General features: G+C 44.9%; 1 protein-coding gene and 1 pseudogene across 1 annotated transcript in view; one reads left to right on the top strand and one right to left on the bottom strand.

The window, feature by feature from the left end:
* The window catches only part of LOC144504435 (uncharacterized), a 92,371-nt gene that overhangs the window by 45,132 nt on the left and 32,453 nt on the right, over positions 1-14,786 (bottom strand). The window contains exon 2 of the mRNA XM_078229701.1: positions 940-1,053. Within this exon, the coding sequence (XP_078085827.1) occupies positions 940-1,053 (114 nt within the window). The remainder of the gene's footprint in view (positions 1-939; positions 1,054-14,786) is intronic.
* On the top strand, positions 10,281-10,509 carry LOC144504970 (U2 spliceosomal RNA; annotated as a pseudogene).

The raw sequence follows: 14,786 nt of genomic DNA, 5'->3' as shown, positions 1-14,786 counted from the left end.
ATCTAAAGGACAGTTGAAAGCTACGTGGAACATCGAGCTTCCAGTTATTTCGGTACCAGAGTAACACTATGGGGCGATTCTCTCAGCCTGCTGTGCGTCTGGGGCCAAAGGACAAACTGACACTGCCAACGGGTACCTTAGCACTGCCCACCAGGCATCGGGCAGTGCCAAGTGGGAATAGGCCCCACCCCCTGATTCTCAGAGGGAATCCCGCTGGGGCACTCTGCAATGCATGGAGTGTCGGAATCTCATTCTGGAAATCCCGCTAAACAAAAATTGTGTTTTCACGTGAATTGGGGACTTAGAATTTTTGGGGAGAATTCCGGTCCATGTGAGGAATGCAGTCAGCCAACATTGACTAACATAGATCCTTAAATTAGATTGATATTCCAAACACCAAGCTTTACTCTTCTGAGGGGTTCAGGAAAATGGCCCAATTGTGTCACCTCAGAACTCACCTTATTAACCACTGCCCTCATCCCCTTTACTTTAGTAAAAGTTACCAAATAAATTAGGGGCAGCCCACACCAGTGCAAATTGTATGTGGTCTATTGATAGAGTTGATTTGATGTATCCTGTCTGAAAAGGATGTTGTGCTCTTAACCCTGACAGCTCATTTGGTAAAGGCAGTGTATAAATGAGTCATGAAGACGATAAAGGTTCCGACTTCATTCTCAGTCGGCGCTGAGGTAGCTAATTACAGATGTGAGGCAGAAGAGGTATGACTCTTGAAATTAGGGTCCTGGACGTAGGAGGTGGAAATCACTAAGGAGTGAAAACTACTGCTAGAACATGTACATGCCTGGATGTCAGATATGAAAAGGAATGGGATCATTTGTGATCCTTGCCAAGCTGGTCGACTGCCAGAACTCATTGCTTAGACTCAGACATGAAGAATGGTAGTTTGGGCAAAGTGTAAGTGGGTGAGTTGATACTCACCAATCTCTTCAGGTGGGAGAAGCAGAGGAAATTGGCAAAAGAAGGCTTCGTGCTTCCAGTTGTTGAATTTCAGCTCAGTATTTATCCAAGTGTTTGAAGCGAGGGATTTTGAAACTGACAGCGTGCAAGGAGAGAACAGAAGTTACATACCTGGCTGGTAAAGAAATATTCAGCTTTTCTGAAAATGATATTCTCAATCAGACACAGGCCAGGATTTTACGCTGCCAATCTGGAAACACGTGAACTCACACTAGAAGACGTTGGCCGCGTCCCGACGCCATCGCGCACCAGCGTGATATTTCAGTGGGCGGGCGCACACAGGAGTTAGGAACGTGCCCGCTGACAACTATGCGGGCAATTGTGCCTTTTAAGGAGTCAATTAAAAGCGATTTTACATGGCCCATCCATTTTTACAGTGGGTGGGCAGGCTAATTGGCCAGGCTGCCTGCACGTTTCTGCTACAACCTCGATCCAGGGCAGGGTGAAATGTCTGGGGTGAAATAAATTTTTTTTTAACTCTCTGGGGACCACGGACTGAGTTCTGCTGTCAGATGTTTGAATGTACAGACATTTAATCATTTAATCATCACATTTAATTTGCACAGGTCTGCAACTCCCTGAGACAGCTCCGCAGCAGCTGTCCACGTTGGGAGAGCTCATTAAAAGTGCCAGCCTGCACCCTCCCTTTTCCTAGTGCCTGCCCGCTTACCACCCATGCCACCCCCAGCAGCGCTGAACTTTTCTCAGTGCACGTTTCACACAGGCTGCCCCGTTGACTGGCCAACCAGTGTGACATCACATGCCAGGCCCGATCTTGGCCGAAAGCCTATCTTGTGTCCGTTTTTGCCAACCAAATGCGTGGACCCAACGAACACAAAATTCAGGTCCTAGACCCAGAAGATCTCTATGTCCAGAGGTGCAGAAGGCTGACAAAGCATTTACTTACTTCTGTTTCCATAGCTCATTTTTCTTGGAGTAGGTCACCAGCCTATCACCAGAGGTTATAGCTTGAGGGACACCACTCTGCATCAGTAGACTCTTCCATTCTTACCTCCTAGCATGGGTGTACTGGAAGGATTTACATGTTGTCAACCAACCGGGGTGACCGTGTTATGAATACCCTTCCTTGGCCTTCAAGCCCTGGAGTTGGACTCAAACCCGGAGCTTCTGGCTCAGATAGAGTCATAGGATCATAGAGGTTTACAGCATGGAAACAGGCCCTTCGGCCCAACTTGTCCATGCCGCCCCTTTTTTAACCCCTTACCTAGTCCCAATTGCCCGCGTTTGGCCCATATCCCTCCACACCCATCTTACCCATGTAACTGTCTAAATGCTTTTTAAAAGACAAAATTGTACCCGCCTCAACTACTACCTCTGGCAGCTTGTTCCAGACATTCACCACCCTCTGTGTGAAAATATTGCCCCTCTGGACCCTTTTGTATCTCTCCCCTCTCACCTTAAAGCTATGCCCTCTAGTTTTAGACTCCTCTACCTTTGGGAAAAATATTGACTATCTAGCTGATCTATGCCCCTCATTATTTTATAGACCTCTATAAGATCACCCCTAAGCCTCCTACACTCCAGAGAAAAAAGTCCTAGTCTATGCAGCCTCTGCCGATAATTCAAACCATCAAGTCTCCTGGTAAATCTCTTCTGCACACTTTCCAGTTTAATAATACCCTTTCTATAATAGGGTGACCAGAAATGTACACAGTAGTGACCAGAACTGTACAAAGGGATGCAGGGATGCTCCCCACTGTGCCACAAGACCTCCTATCATTATAAATAAATCAACTTGGGCAAAAAATTTCCACGTAGCCAATTTAGATGTCCTTTCAGGAAAGTATTCTAAGCAAAACAAATGAAGACATAAAAATTATCTATAAGGTTGGTTATTTGATTTCTTAATAAATGATGTGATATCATGAAAGAAAAACTTGCATTTGCATAGTTCCCCTCACCACCTCAGGATGATCCAAAGTAGTTTGCAACCAATTAAGTACTTTCAACGTGCTGTCATCTCGGAAAAACAGCAGCCAATTTGCACACAGCATGGTCCCACTGACAACAATCAAATACATGACCAGATCACCTGTTTTTGCTGCTGGTTGAGGGATAAATGTTGGCCAAGGCATTAAAATTATACTGCTTCCCTCCCTTTCCATGTTATATTTTTGTTAATGAGACTTGCTGTTGAGCAGAATCAGAATCCAGTTAGTCATCTGTTCACATCCGCTCTTATATCTCTTAAGAAATGACACTCCAGCCAACACTAATTGTGGACTATTTGCATTAACACCAACGCATCCTCTATAAGTGATGGGGACCATTACATGCCCTGCTCCAATGTTCGTCTGCTTGAAATGCATTGAGATGCATGGAGCATAACTGCTGCCAAATGTGTCTTTAATTTTAATTTGGGTGAGGTTTTGGAGTTTACTTTTGATTTCTCTCAAAATCTTCAGATTTTGTTTTGGAAACTTTGAGTAAGTGCTTTTTCTTTTACAATCAAACAATCTCTTTTCTGGTTTTGCCCATCTGAGGCTGCTTGTATTTCAGTAAATAGACGTCTTCGATGAATGCTTTTCCTTATTTTGTAACTGGATGTCAAGAAGTTGAAAGGAAATCCGCATTGACAAACAGCTGAATGAAAAGCCACCCTCAGTTTAAATCATAGAAGTAGGCAATTTAAAGTTGAACGCTTGGACTCAAGTTTCAACAAGCAGACTGTTTCCGTGACTTTGGGCTTTCTACTGCAATCTCTTTGGAAGTTTGAGAGTTTCTGGCCAAAAAGTAGCCAGCTTCAGTTATGCAACATTTCAGACTGTATAAACATTTATTACAAACAAACTATCACTGCTGCATATGTACATAATGATTCATTTTGTTAATTTAGCCAAATTGGCAAAGATTAATTACACTGTGCTTTGTTAGCCGGATTGGGAGAAAAGCCAAAGGGCAAGATGGCTGATAGCCAGGGCAAATGCAAGATTTATTGCTTTCAAGATAAAACATAAAACCGCATGGATTAAAAGATGGCAAACGCACTTAATTGGATTTCACAATATATATACATGCAGCCTTTATTGAGAAATGTGCAGTCCCCCATACAGGCAACTTTGGACCTGTAATAACACTATTTAAGAGCAAAAAGTAACATTTTAGTGAATTCCATGGAGAATCCTTCTCGTCAGTGCGATTGTATTTTCATTATGTGTGGCTGAAATGCTTGAGAACATTAGAGATGGCAAGATAAAGGTGGACGTAAACTGGAACAGGAATGGAATTTTCCATTGCTATGAGTCCAGACAGAGAAAAAAAAAACTCCACTAATCAGGACAAAACTGGAGTTCAGCTGTTTACTCTTAAAATGTATTTTTACAGTTGTTCGTAATTTACTGATTAAACTGTCCTTGTTGCTTTCAATTTTGACTTTGTAGGGTCCAATTTGATTTCTGCTGTGACTGCTTAGCATATGGGCCAAAGTCCTTTTTATCTATTGACTTACAGCTTAGCTTGTTTGTCTTTCTGGCCTGCAGGATGATTGGAGTGGCGTGATAGTTATTTTCTTGCTTTGAGATCGAATACACTTTGTTTTCTCTGACTGTTAGTAAAGAACCTTAGTAAAGACTTATTTCTACCCTACAAGGTTGTGAACCCATCCCCTGGCCGTGAGGACAGCCCAGCCATAAAGATCTCTATGGACTAAATACTTCAGTTAGGTACATCATTCACTCAACTCTGCCTGCCATTTCATTTCCTCATTTTTGTTGATGTTTTTCCCAATGTGCATTCCACTTCTGCGCTGTGTGATGTGCTATTAAGATGCTCACCAGGTGGCTGAGGATTATCTGCCCTCAATTTTTCCATTTCTTTTTCCCTGTGGAGGATTAGCTGACCTCCCTGAAATTTTCCCTTCCTCCCGACCTTTCACCAAGCGGTGTAGAACAATGTGGCGTGTTTTTTAGTGAACGCTAAATCAAAATAATGAATCACGCTCATGTTAACGAATGTCATTAAAAATGGATTGATGATCGTGTTAAGGTTCAGTGGTTTAAAATTCTTGACTGTTATTAACAGAATGCTTCAGTATGAAGGCACATCGAATAAACAGGATAACTCCAAATTGCGTGCAAGTTAAGTGTAAGCTGGAACTTGCCTTTTATTTAATGTGCGCAAGGTAAAATCTCCAGATAAAAGCAAAATATTGCGGATGCTGGAATCTGAAACAAAAGCAGAAACTGCTGGAAAATCTCAGCAGGTCTGACAGCTGAGATTTTCCAGCATTTTCTGTGGAAATCTCCAGAAATGGTTCTCCCATGCTCACTCAGTGTTCCATTATGATTACTTATTCCGGCTTTTGAAAAAAAAATCTCCCCCAAGTTTTGTTGATGATTTTACTTCTTTCTCCCGGGTGGCACAGCGGTTAGCACTGCTGCCTCACAGCGCCAGGGACCTGGGTTCGATTCCTGGCTTGGGTCACTGTCTGTGTGGAGTTTGCACATTCTCCCCGTGTCGGTGTGGGTTTCCTCTGGGTGCTCCAGTTTCCTCCCATGGTACAAAAGATGTGCTGGTTAGGTGCATTGGCCATGCTAAATTCTCTCTCAGTGTACCCGAACAGGCGCCGGAGTGTGGCGACTGGGGGATTTTCACAGTAACCTTACTGCATGCTGATGTAAGCCTACTTGTGACTAATAAATAAACTTTAAACTCTTGAAGGTGCCCCTCTTTGCTGAGGTAATGGGTCTGTGGCGCTATGACCACTGACTTCCTTTTTATTAGGAAGCACCACTAACACCCCCTTCCCTATGCTCCCCCCGCTATGCCCACACCCTCCGTGCGCCATCAAATCACTACTACCAACCATGAAACATTCCCTCTGTACTGCACTGAAGCACCCATCTAAATTGTGTCTTAAAATTCTCGAATGGGATTTCAAATTTGCAACATTCTGACTCAGAAGTCAGAGTGCTACAAGCTCTGACAAGCTGATATGGCCATGTGCACTGAGGAATTTAGGTATACCTGCTTCCGCTTTGCAATTAGTCCTGCCTATGTTTTCTGTTCTCTGGCTTGCCTGTATTGCAGCACTGAAGTTAATATGATTATTTTTATGTTTCGGAATTGTGTCTTCAAAGCAAAATGGAGTGTGTCACATGACCTGCTCTGAAGTCTGCCTGACAGCAACTCGGGGGGGTGGGAGGGGGGGGGGGGGGGGGGGGGGGGTGGGAGGGGGGGCGGGCTGGTGGGGGGGGGGGGGGTGTTGGGGAATGGTTTGTTTGTTAGAGATTAAAGCAATGCCCAGATAGTTTTATTGCTAGAAGATGTAGTTATGGCAATGGCAGCAGCCTCCGTTCCGACAGCGGACAGACTGTGAGCATCTAAAACCCCAGAAAATGTTGAGAATGTTAGATTGTAAACACTTATGCTTTAAACTATCCAGTTATTTCCAAGATAAAAGAAAGTTTGGGTCTCAACGAGAACTAATCAGCATTCCTACCTGGATACAAGGCCCCATGATTCACATTGCTATGGAAATGGACTTTGAAAAGAGAGGGGTTTCTAAGGTATTAGGTGTTTTAGCACTCTAATTCATGTCTGGGTTCTCAGCCAAGAATACAGCTTAGCTGAGAGCCCAGAAATCCATGAGCCTGTTGAAACACATGATTCCCAGTCATTCATTGATAGATTCCCGTGTTCTTAAAAAAAAACTCTTTCCTACTACAGGTGAATAAAGTCCAAAGATGTGCGGGTTAGGTTGATTGGCCATGCTAAAAATTGCCCCGTAGAGTCCTGAGATGCGAAGGTTAGAGGGATTAGCGGGTAAATATGTAGGGATATGGGGGTCGGGCCTGGATGGGATTGTGGTCAGTGCAGACTCGATGGGCCAAATGGCCTCTTTCTGCATTGTAGGGTTTCTATGATTCTATGATTCTATGAATAAAAATGTCAATCATCCAGATTCTTTAAGGTATCAATAGCAGAAACTGCAAGTACTTGAAACTTCTTTATCTTTTGAAAGTAAACATTTCTTGATTCACAGCTCTGGCTCTCTGATCTACTTTGTCAATATGTTGTAATATGTTGTAAGCTACTGAAGACACATTTGGCGGGATTTTACTGCCTCGCTCGATCGAGACCGGAAATTCCTGCCCGAGGTTAACGGACATTTCTGCTCCTCACCCACTCCAATTCTGTGGCAGGCGGAGCGGTAGAACTCCGGCGACTATATTGTGAGTGCTGGGACTTTAATTTACGATCCAAAGTAACTTCAAGGTGAATTTTGTTCTGCTTAATGCCTTATACAGTTTATGGAGTGTTAGCACAAGGAAATCAGAGGCCTGGGCCTCTGCTTATATTGTGCTTATTGCGTATTTGTATGCACATTGCCTTGCATTTAAATCATGTGTCAATGATATGGAGTGACAGTATTTCCCACATACTTTTCCATGGATTCCACACTGTCTTCTTGCACCAGAAGAGAAAAGGAAATGCAAGGAAATTGTGGGCAGAATTTGACACTGCCCCCTCCACTCTGAGCTGGAGAGGAGCATAATATTGAATGGATGCGATATCCCAGGATCCCGTCCACCCCAACCCAGATGGAAATTCACGGTTGGACAGGCAGAGCCTCAGGCGGGAAACTCGCCCTTTCCCCTATTAGGGCACTTTGTGATGACTAAGGGCCTTTTCCGCCCAGCTTCAATTTTTAGGCTGGTGGGAGCAGGTGCAGGTAGGTTGGTAACTGAGAAAAGTACTTTTCTCTATCTAGGATGGGAAGGGGGAGGATGTGGGGGGGGCGGCTCAATCTGAAGGCACTTTCAGATTTGCGGCACCATCCCCTCCAGGACCTTGGAGCTCTGGGCCTCCCTCCCAACCAACACACCAAAGTCGTGATCACCCCCTTGACCCCCAAGGTGTCCGCTTCCTCCCCGCTCCCTGGACCCACATGACCTAAATTTCCAATGGTCCCGGAACTTGATTCCTCTTCTGGCCACTGCGGCACTGTGTCTGGCAAGATTACAGAACTGTTGGCCAAGGGTGGATGGAAATCCCATCTACTGCCAATCAACGCTCAAGTAAGCATTTAATGGTGGTGGGCTACTGGGAGTGAAAGTTGGAGTGTCACGTGCTGACTCTCCGGATGGTGAGTGCTGAACACACTCCATCCTTAACGTTCTAACCCGTGTTACAGTTTGCAAAATTTTGAAATAGAAACCTTACAGTGCAGAAGGAGGCCGTTCGGCCCATCAAGTCTGCACTGACAACAATCCCATCCAGGTCTGATCCCCGGAACCCCGCATATTTACCCTGCTAGTTCCTCTAACACACACATCCCAGGACACTAGGGGACAATTTAGCATGGCCAGTCAGCCTAACCGGCACATCTTTAGATTGTGGGAGGAAACCGGAGCACCCGAAGGAAACCCACGCAGACACGGGGAGAATGTGCAGACTCCACACAGACAGTGACCCAAGCTGGGAATTGAACACAAGCCCCTGGAGCTGTGAATTAGCAGTGCTAACTATTGTGTCACCGTGAAGCCCCAAGCTGGCAGCTAACTGCCTGGCACTTAAAATAAACTTTTATCTTTTTGGGGTACAGCACAGCTCCCCTGACTAACTGAGAATTGTTTGGTCATTTAGTGATCATTGCTCTTTCTGTTAACAAAAGGCCCAGAATCTACCATGAATTGCACTCAGGCTTTTAATACTTGCAAACCTTGCCCAACTTCTGCCCATTGATCTGGGGCAGGTACCCACTCTCAGATAATCTCCCAGACCGTTTAAAATCAGTTGACCCGAGAAAAGCGTCTGGTTTCAGTTGAGACCAAATTGAAATTGTGCCAAGAAAGAGCACATCCGAGGTTGAATGCCGTGAAGCTCCCAGGAGCAGGAAATGAGGTGAATGGAGGCTCTTAATTGGCCAGGAGGCAAAATATGATTGTCCCCATGGCAGGATGGAAGTAGTGCATTAAATTGGTGGTGGATTGATGGCTCAATTGCCCGTTCTCTAACCTATCGACATTGGAAAGCCAGCGTAACTCTCGTGGAGTGTGGCATCAGTCATTGTGCCGACTGTTAGCATAATTGTCCCTGCCAAGCGGATTCCTGGAAATGATGGGCTCATAGAATACTTCTGTCCAAACATTCAAATTGTAATTACTGTCAGAGTAACTGGGACACAATTCAATCTGTCTTTGCATATTGGAATAACATTCACTGTTTTCCATTATCTCAGGAATGGCACTTTGTACTTATATGGCTCTCCGAATTATACCGATGAGGTCTTTTATCTATTTCCTCACCAATTGCCTTGAGGAGTTTGCTTGCAAACACATCTGGTTAAAGCCCTTCATGATGAATGCTTCACTGACCTCTGGATATGTCAGAAATTTCTGAGCCAGTTTGGCAGGTTCTGGAATTTGTCCGCTATCTTTGTTATTCAAATTGACATGAAGCATTAATTTAATACATCTGCAATTTTGTTCCAACGCACATCATTTAAAATGCTCCTCAACAATTCTCAGAAGGGCTGAACTACTTTCTACTGCTTTTCCACAAACAAAGACAACCATGGGCATGAAAGATGGACATCCTACTTATCCTGAAGATCTGCACAAAAGAACTTCCCCCAGTTGAACAATGGGATAAATGAATCCTCAGCAGCAGAACTAAATGGACGTTAGTGAATCCACCATCTATTTCACATTTAAGCCAATAGAAAATAAAGCTGGGAGTGGTGTAAAGCATGGTTTCTGGTTAACTTGCATATATTTGTGCTGCTGCGGCTTTGAGAGAAGTCCCTTGTCCCTTGTCTGTAAGTCCCTTGTCCTTGTCTGTAAGTCCCTTGTCCTTGACTGCAGGGTGGCGATGACTTCCCAGATGCAGTAATGTACTATGAACTAAGAGATGTTGGTGATGTCACTGGGTCCAGTCTGGAAGGACCTGGAGGCATGGAAATTGAGGGTCACGGTGACCTTGACGGGCACCGGTGGCTCCAGGCCCAGGTTGGAGCAATGGTGCAGTTCTGTGATCTCTTTCTTGGTGAATTACAGCTAATGTAAGATCAAATGTAGTTTTGTAGTCCTGCACTTGATAGAAGTCAATGAGGTCACACTGAGGCTTCATTTGAAGCAATTTATTAAAATGGCATCGAGGCCTTTTAGCTAAGATGCAAATGAGATTGGAGAGGGCGCAATGCCTGCTCCTATCAGCTTGGATCATGCAGATCAAGCCCAAGACAGGAAGAGACTTGCCTGTCTTGTCAGCTTGAATTTGTAATGTCTCACTGGTTGAGACTTTGAATTGGACTTTGATTGGATGTAGCCAAAAACAAAATTGCGTCTCGGCCTTTTGGCTAAGATCAAGTGTTGGATCAAGCCCAAGATCAGGTGCAATGCCTTCTCTTGTCAGCTTGATCTTGTATGTCTCTCTTGTGGGGACCATAAATTGGTTCGAATTTGGATTGGTTTTTGGAGCAAGCAAGGAGATGGATTCGGGCTTGCCCGGTCCACTCTGCGCATTGGCTTTTCAACTCTCCCTTCCTTTGTGAACAGCTTCTCCTCTCTGATGCCTCTGTTCCATTAATCTCACGCTGCAGCCCAAGAGAACCTTCAGCGATATCCCCCATGACTTGCAGCAACTTTTCTGTTCAGAGAGTACTTAGAATTTCATTGCATGTTGACTGAAAACATTTGTTGCCTCTCTCAACAAGAGCGCTACTTCCAGAAGTCTGCAATAGTAAAAGGGAATCAAAAGCACCTCACCTGAAAGTTGAAAAGAGATCACATTAAATAGCATCTGGGGTGGTGGTGAGTCCCTCATGTTGTTGTTAATGCATATTCACTTATGTGTGCTTATGAGCGAGCGTTAACAACCTGCAAGTCCTGCAGGTTTGACGCATTTGCACCACGGTTGGATATTAGGGCACAATTTACATTTCGAATGCCCGAAGGGAATTGAATCCAGCAGAAGGTAATTGATTCTACTTGAAGCTTCACGAAGCTTATAATATATTTCTAAATTCTTGTCCATCTCTTCAGCTGCCTCGAAAGCGATTGCCCACATTTTGCTGAGGATTTGCTATGCAACAGGCTTTCTCTTCCCCATTCCCTGCAGTGGATGGAACCTTGCTGGGAGCCCACCATAATTACTTAAATAAGCCTACCCAGGTCAACCTTCTAGTAACAGGGTTGTAGTACATGGGCTGGATGCTAGTTCTGTTGTGGTGACTTTACACCATTGGAGGAGAGCCATCCCCACTAATTCTGTTCTTTAGCGTCTGGGTAATAGATAACATCCCATGGATAGTTTGAGAGATTGACTTACTCTTGCCCGGAGGTCACCATGCTGTTCACTCCTTGCTTTGAATCTCATTTGTTAAGTTATTAAATTTTTCAGGTTAAAATGTTTGCCGTAATAGCAGAAAAGTAATTTAGACAAGCGCGTTACGGCGCAAACAATGTACAATACAATTTCGAAGCATCTGAGTTTCATGACTACCTGTTTATCCAGCTACCAGTGTCTCAGGTGATGTTTAAATAGCTCAGGAACATTCAAAATTCCGCAAGTCAAAACGACAAAAAGGGACAAAAATATGCAAAAAAACCCACAGTTCCTGGTAAATGCAAGTCTATCGTAAATGTGATACCTTGGTTTGGAGTATCTTCTGCTGCCGTACAGATTTGGTGTGGAGATGCTGGCGTTGGACTGGGGTAAACACAGTAAGAGTTTTAACAACACCAGGTTAAAGTCCAACAGGTTTATTTGGTAGCAAATGCCATTAGCTTTTGGAGCGCTGCTCCTTCACCAGATGGAGTGGAAATCTGCTCTCAAACAGGGCACAGAGACACAAAATCAAGTTACAGAATACTGATTAGAATGCGAATCTCCACAGCCAACCAGGTCTTAAAGATACAGACAATGTGAGTGGAGGGAGCATTAAGCACAGGTTAAAGAGATGTGTATTGTCTCCAGACAGGACAGCCTGCAAGTCCAGGAGGCAAGCTGTGGGGGTTACTGATAATGTGACATAAATCCAACATCCCGGTTTAGGCCGTCCTCATGTGTGCGGAACTTGGCTATCAGTTTCTGCTCAGCAACTCTGTACTGTCGTGTGTCGTGAAGGCCGCCTTGGAGAACGCTTACCTGAAGATCAGAGGCTGAATGCCCGTGACTGCTGAAGTGCTCCCCCACAGGAAGAGAACAGCCTTGCCTGGTGATTGTCGAGCGGTGTTCATTCATCCGTTGTCGTAGCGTCTGCATGGTCTCCCCAATGTACCTTGCCTCGGGACATCCTTTCCAGCAGCGTATCAGGTAGACAACGTGGGCCGAGTTGCAAGAGTATGTACCATGTACCTGGTAGATGGTGTTCTCACGTGAGATGATGGCATCCGTGTCGATGATCCGGCACGTCTTGCAGAGGTTGCTGTGGCAGGGTTGTGTGGTGTCGTGGTCACTGTTCTCCTGAAGGCTGGGTAGTTTGCTGCGGACAATGGTCTGTTTGAGGTTGCGTGGTTGTTTGAAGAAGTGGGGGTGTGGGGATGGCCTTGGCGAGATGTTCGTCTTCATCAATGACACGTTGAAGGCTCCGGAGGAGATGCCGTAGCTTCTCCGCTCCGGGGAAGTACTGGACGACGAAGGGTACTTTGTCCACCGTGTCCCGTGTTTGTCTACTGAGGAGGTCGGTGCGGTTTTTCGCTGTGGCGCATCGGAACTGTTGATCGATGAGTCGAGCGCCATATCCTGTTCTTATGAGGGCATCTTTCAGCATCTGGAGGTGTCTGTTGCGATCCTCCTCATCCGAGCAGATCCTGTGTATACGGAGGGCTTGTCCGTAGGGGATGGCTTCTTTAACGTGTTTAGGGTGGAAGCTGGAGAAATGGAGCATCGTGAGGTTATCCGTGGGCTTGCGGTACAGTGAGGTGCTGAGGTGACCGTCCTTAATAGAGACGCGTGTGTCCAAGAATGCAACCGATTCCGGAGAGTAGTCCATGGTGAGTCTGATGGTGGGATGGAACTTGTTGATGTCATCATATCGTTGTTTCAGTGATTGCTCACCATAACTCCAAAGGAAGAAAATATCATCGATGTATCTAGTGTATAGCATCGGTTGAAGGTCCTGTGCGGTGAAGAAGTCTTGTTCGAACCTGTGCATGAAGATGTTGGCATATTGAGGTGCGAATTTGGTTCTCCACCCACATTGTCTGTATCTTTAAGATCTGGCTGGCTGTAGGGATTCGCATTCTAATCAGTATTCTGTAACTTGATTTTTGTGTCTCTGTGCCCTGTCTGAGAGCACATTTCCACTCCATCTGACGAAGGAGCAGCGCTCCGAAAGCTAATGGTATTTGCTACCAAATAAACCTGTTGGACTTTAACCTGGTGTTGTTAAAACTCTTACTGTAATAGATAACATCCCATGGATAGTTTGAGAGATTGACTTACTCTTGCCCGGAGGTCACCATGCTGTTCACTCCTTGCTTTGAAATTTCATTTGTTAAGTTATTAAATTTTTCAGGTTAAAATGTTTGCCGTAATGGCAGAAAAGTAATTTAGACAAGCGTGTAACAGTGCAAACAATGTCCAATACAATTTCGAAGCATCTGAGTTTCATGACTACCTGTTTACCCAGCTACCAGTGTCTCAGGTGATATTTAAATAGCTCAGGAACATTCAAAATTCTGCAAATCAAAATGACAAAAAGGGACAAAAATATGCAAAAAAAACACAGTTCCTGGTAAATGCAAATCTATCATAAATGTGATACCTTGGTTCGGAGTATCTTCTGCTGCCGTACAGATTTGGCACAGTGGTTAGCACTCACAAGCTAGGGACCTGGGTTCAATTCCAGCCTCAGGGTCGCTGTCTGTGTGGAGTTTGCACATTCTCCCCGTGTCTGCGTGGGTTTCCTCTGGGTGCTCCGGTTTCCTCCCACGCTCCAAAGATGTGTGGGTGAGGTTGATTGGCTATGCTAAATTGCCCCTTAGTGTCAGGGTGACTAGCAGGGTAAATATGTGGAGTTACGGAGTTAGGGCCTGGATGGGATAGTTGTCAGAGTAGGCACAAATGGGTTGAATGGCCACCTCTGCACTGTAGGGATTCTATGATTCTATGAGATTAAAGGAAGAAATTGGAGTAAAATGTGCTCAAATCCACCACAACAAAATAAATGCACTTGTGAGCCCCTCGTAAGAGTAAAGCCATCTCTCTTTAAGAGCTGTCTGTAGCTCATGTACCACTTCAAATAGTGAAAGGGGTGTATCTAAACATTCCAGTCCACTCCTTTCCATTTCATTCTCAAATAATTACCGCCACTATATAATGAGTGAGAAGGACTGCTGCAAGGTATCATTGAGGTGAATGCAGGTGCTGAGAGAGGAAAAGCATGCTTAAGTAAGGAGATGAGTGATGCTGTCTGAGTGGGAGAGGATGTGTGGTGTCACTCGGGTTTTAACTTACCTTGGCCACCTAGTGAGATCATTAAACATCTCTCTCACTGACAGCCTCTGCCACCTCCTCCCAGACAGCCTGTATCACTCCCGCCTGGGGCCTCTTGCCCTCAGCTGGGCTGGCAGCGGAAGGATCAGAGAATGTGTGGGCGCGTTCAGATGCTATGCAAAAACATTTTGCCTCAAAGTGATGCTGACCTCAGCCTTTTAAATCCTGCACCAGAAATCGTGTTTTTCTTTCTCTTCACATCAGCCATGGTAAACTGATATGGTGGCCTCGAAACCTATTCTATATGGGCAACGAGTGAAGTGAGAGGAAATTGTGGGCGAACAGGTTTTACATTGATGGGCATTCGAATTACCCAGCTGCAAATCAGTCGATGGGAGAAGAAG

This window comes from Mustelus asterias, chromosome 15 (genome assembly GCF_964213995.1).
Source record: "Mustelus asterias chromosome 15, sMusAst1.hap1.1, whole genome shotgun sequence".
In the NCBI taxonomy this organism is placed as follows: domain Eukaryota; kingdom Metazoa; phylum Chordata; class Chondrichthyes; order Carcharhiniformes; family Triakidae; genus Mustelus; species Mustelus asterias.
The sequence above is the reverse complement of the archived record's forward strand: the minus strand, read 5'-3'. Positions and strand labels throughout refer to the sequence as shown.